This window comes from Apteryx rowi, unplaced genomic scaffold (assembly GCF_003343035.1).
Source record: "Apteryx rowi isolate R43461 unplaced genomic scaffold, aptRow1 scaffold_1, whole genome shotgun sequence".
In the NCBI taxonomy this organism is placed as follows: domain Eukaryota; kingdom Metazoa; phylum Chordata; class Aves; order Apterygiformes; family Apterygidae; genus Apteryx; species Apteryx rowi.
In genome coordinates this window covers 5,679,864-5,683,898 of record NW_020447196.1, presented here as the reverse complement: position 1 = coordinate 5,683,898, position 4,035 = coordinate 5,679,864, and the positions used below count along the sequence as shown (strand labels likewise).

The window sequence follows — 4,035 nt, the reverse complement described above, 5'->3', positions numbered from 1 at the left end:
CGCAGCCCCGGCCCCCGGGGCTGGCGGCGACGGGCGGCCGCGGGTGGCCTGAGCGGCCGCCTCGGGCTGCGGCTGCGAAATAAAAGCAGAACCGGGCTTAGGAACTAGGAAGAGGAGTTGTGCTTAAACGTAGCAGTTCCCTGTAAATGTGATCACTAAAAATGATCGTTTCCGATGTTTGGTTAGTAGCTGCCCATGCCTGGGGGAGAAGGCAAGTGAATGCTGTGTTTTCTAATAAACCTCTCGGGGAGTTGCTTCTTACCTGAGGTCCCAAATTTGGATCTGGTGATTCCGAACATCTGCATCCAGGACACACCTGAGGCTACCAGGTTACCACGGCAGCACCGTCGGGCTTTCCTAAGCTCCTAAGAGGATATTACTGCAGTTTAGATCCGTGCTTGAATGAACAGACAAGAAACTTTGAGGTGCCTGCGAAGTGCAGATGCACTGCCGGCTCGAGTAGGCAGAGACCAGCAGTTTGCGTGCACTCAACTGAGAGCTCAATTTTGTCACATGCTGTGCGCTAACGTGACTGTTAAGTGTGCTCGACTATGAGATAGGGTTAATACTAGTAAATATTCTTTTTATTCTTTCAGCTTGTGGCTTTTACAACATTCATCTGCTTTGTTGCCTCAAGATCTCATGAAGCATATACAGCACTTGCAATCATGGAAGTTGTCATCACTTTGTTATTTTTTCTACTGTATTTACTAAAACTAGATAAAAAGATGAAATGGCTCTTTTGGCCTTTAGCTGTAAGTATTGGTTTGCCCTTTTTAAAATGAAGTGTATTTTATGCATTTTGTGATTTGTGCATGGAAACATGCATGAAACCATGTTCACAGAGGTTATTTTCAGTCGGTTCAATCATTGTTTCTATAAAGATAAAACAAAAGTAGTATTTCATTATTGATACCAGTTTTGCCTGACAGAGATAATGTTCTTTTGCATAAATTTTTTAATAGTATGTCTATCACAATTAACAGCCTATCTTCTAATGAATTTCATTTGCTTTTCTTTATTATATTGTATTGTCATTTTCCCCATCACAAATTAAACATACATTTGTATTTAAATATTAATGAGTTCTCTTACCTTCCATTTTTTAATTTACTTACTGTTTTAATCTGTCACATTACACCCAGACTGCATAGATCTCACTGATAGAAAAAAAATCAAATGAAGATGGGTAAAATGAGGATATTATATCATCAATGCTCTTTTTAACATCAAACCACTGGGTGTCACTATAGATCATAACTGGGTATTAGTTTAATCCTATTTTCATAGTAAAACAACTATTTTTTAATGGTTCATGCTACATTGGGAGCTATTTGTATTCTTCTTCATATGTATTACACAATAAATATTTTGTTTCCACTGGCTTTTTCAGGATATTTTCAACTCGGTGATTGCAGCTGTGTTTCTCCTAGTTGTGTGCCTGTTTGCGATAATAATCAAGACAAACTATGGGACGCTGGTTGGGGGAGTAAGTAGGAGAATTACTAATGAATTTATTAAATTCTTAAAGTAGGCATGATTTGAATCTTTTGGTATACCTGCATTTTGACCAGACCATGAAAATAACCCTGTCATGGAAGGATAAACTCAGAAGTCACATAGGAAAGTCAATAAGCAATTAGTTTATCTCACTTAAGAAAAAACATCCAATAATAGAACTAGTTATTATTAAGAAATTGCTTTTCTCCATTTTTCACATAATTATCCTCAAAAAACTAGTAACTTACTACTACAATACTACTGTTGAAAGCTATTAGAAATAAATCTACCTGCATTTACTTACATAACTTGAAATTCTAGGTGGGATAATCCACAGTTCTTTCAGGAATATCCAGTTTGGTTACAGTATTTAATAAGAAATGCCTAATACCATATTAAACAGGGTTGAAACTTTTTAACAGACATGCTGATATTTTCCTTCTGATTTGTATATTATTTTTTCTGACATCAACTGAGAAATTATGGCAGTTGAAGTGGTCTTTTCATACTATGAATAAAAAGATTTTTGTGCATTTAAGATCAAAGCAGTTTACTAGTTCAAGCAACTTATATTTTTAATTAGAAGGAAAACCGATGCAATTAGCATTCAATAAGAGAATAAAAACTCAGTTTTGAAAGTATTTTGTTTTCCTGAAATACAAGATAAGCTAAAATGTGACAACAGCAAAAAAGCAGACGTTGCCGCATGAGTTTTTCAGAATTACCTTAAGAGCCAGAGAGGTGCAAAGCTATTGTCATGTGCTGGTAACTGACAACTTAAGCAAAGAGGAGACTTTGTGATAAAGTGACTAACTATGCTAGAACATAATTTGTATTCTCAGTAGTGAAATACATAGAAATTAAATTGAAGGCAGGAGACTAAACAGCTTGGAAAAACAAGTTTGGGCAAAATGTTTGACATCTGTAATGCTGGGAGAAACAGAATTGCCTTCAGGCATGTGTTCTTAGGGCACAAACTGTCTTGAACTGCTCTTTCCTGGAAAAGCTTACCTTAGCATTTCTCACCAGATCAGATAATTCAATTTCAAAATATCAACATGCTTGAATAAAAAAGTTTTGTATGCATGGGGGATTGGGCTGAAGGGCAAGAGCTGAGAAAGTCAACTCTGCAGTGAATCCTGAGAGTTAATGTTTTACAAACACCTCCTTTTTCCAGTTGCCTGCCTGAAGCTGTATATTTTTAAAATATTTATATACGTTTTCCTCAGTTTCAAGTATGTTTCTAATTTAAAGCTTCTGAGGAGACAGGCAGTATTTTTTTCCTTCTAGGCCTGTTTCTACAAATGTTGACTTGACTCCTGGCCAAAACTATTAAGTAGAGCAGCCCTTAAAGAAACAGAAGAAATTCCATTTTGGATAAAAGCATTGTCATGTATAATGCAGCATTAGCTTAGTTTTCAAGGAGGACACATCATTTCCAACTCTTCAGACAAACATCAAACAAAACCAGGGTGTAGATTGTTGCTATCACATCAAAAGAAGATCACTTATATGAAAGGTTTATGGGAGTTAAATATGGATGTTAATTAATTTATCAGTTGTCTCAAATCATACATATATTTAGAAGGCCAGAAGCAGCTTGGAGAGATGTAATCATTGCTTCTTGAGAAACAGTAGATGAGTCACTACAGTAAAGGAGGTTATAAAATTTAACAGGAGGTTCATATGAGGAAACTAACAGTATTGTTATTACTTGTAGGTGTTTGGCCTTGTATTGCTTGTTCTGTGCATTGTAGATGCAGTTGTTCTTTTCTGGAAGATCAGCCTTAGTGGACCCAGAGGAAGGAATTACCCTACCAGATGAGAGCTACCATGTTAGCTAAAGAGTAATTTCTCAGCAAGACATTTATGTTACTGTGTTCTTCTAAAGAATTTGTATTTTCATGTGTTCACCTTTGAATTTCCTGCGTATTTTTCTAAATTTTCACAAGTATTGTTCATAAGTATTAATAATTCTTACACTCAAGTATGTATTTTCAATGTTGCAATTTTGGTGGTTTAAGTATCACAGAAAAGTGCCCTGTGTTTTTCTAAACTTAATTTTTCACAGATCAAAACTTAATCTTGTAATTGTCTTTCTGTAATAAAAATGAACATACAAATGGGCCTAAGTGCATTATTTAACATTATTTATTAAATACACTTAAAGTAAAAAGTGCTTGATTTGATATGCCAGCAAACATATTTGGGAATAGATTTTGTCACCCTTACTTTTGCTCATTCTGTAGATCAGCCCCTTGGATGATCGGTATCTCACGCCGTGTATTTTGTTGCTGCGACCTTTTCGTCCCCGAGTTTTCGGTTTTTTCTTGGAATAGTGCAGTCGCAGCGGTGCTGCGGCGTTAACACGCGGCGGGGGGGCGACACGCTGCTGCCCGGCGCTGCCGCCCGCGCCCAGGCCGTCAGCGGTGGGTCGGGCACCACCTCAGCGAGCGGCGGGCTGCCCGGCTGAGCAGAGGCGAGAGCGGCTGCCTGGGGCGCCGCCCCAGCGGCCGGCGCCGACCCGCGTTGCTC

General features: G+C 38.0%; 1 protein-coding gene across 1 annotated transcript in view; it reads left to right on the top strand.

Moving 5' to 3' along the window:
- Positions 1 to 3,627, top strand: part of LOC112963085 (chemokine-like factor) — a 4,860-nt gene extending 1,233 nt beyond the window's left edge. Inside the window, exons 3-6 of the mRNA XM_026059821.1 lie at positions 321 to 425; positions 597 to 755; positions 1,394 to 1,489; positions 3,221 to 3,627. Of these exons, the coding sequence (XP_025915606.1) occupies positions 321 to 425; positions 597 to 755; positions 1,394 to 1,489; positions 3,221 to 3,325 (465 nt within the window). The 3' untranslated portion in view covers positions 3,326 to 3,627. The remainder of the gene's footprint in view (positions 1 to 320; positions 426 to 596; positions 756 to 1,393; positions 1,490 to 3,220) is intronic.
- Positions 3,628 to 4,035: the final 408 nt, after the last annotated feature.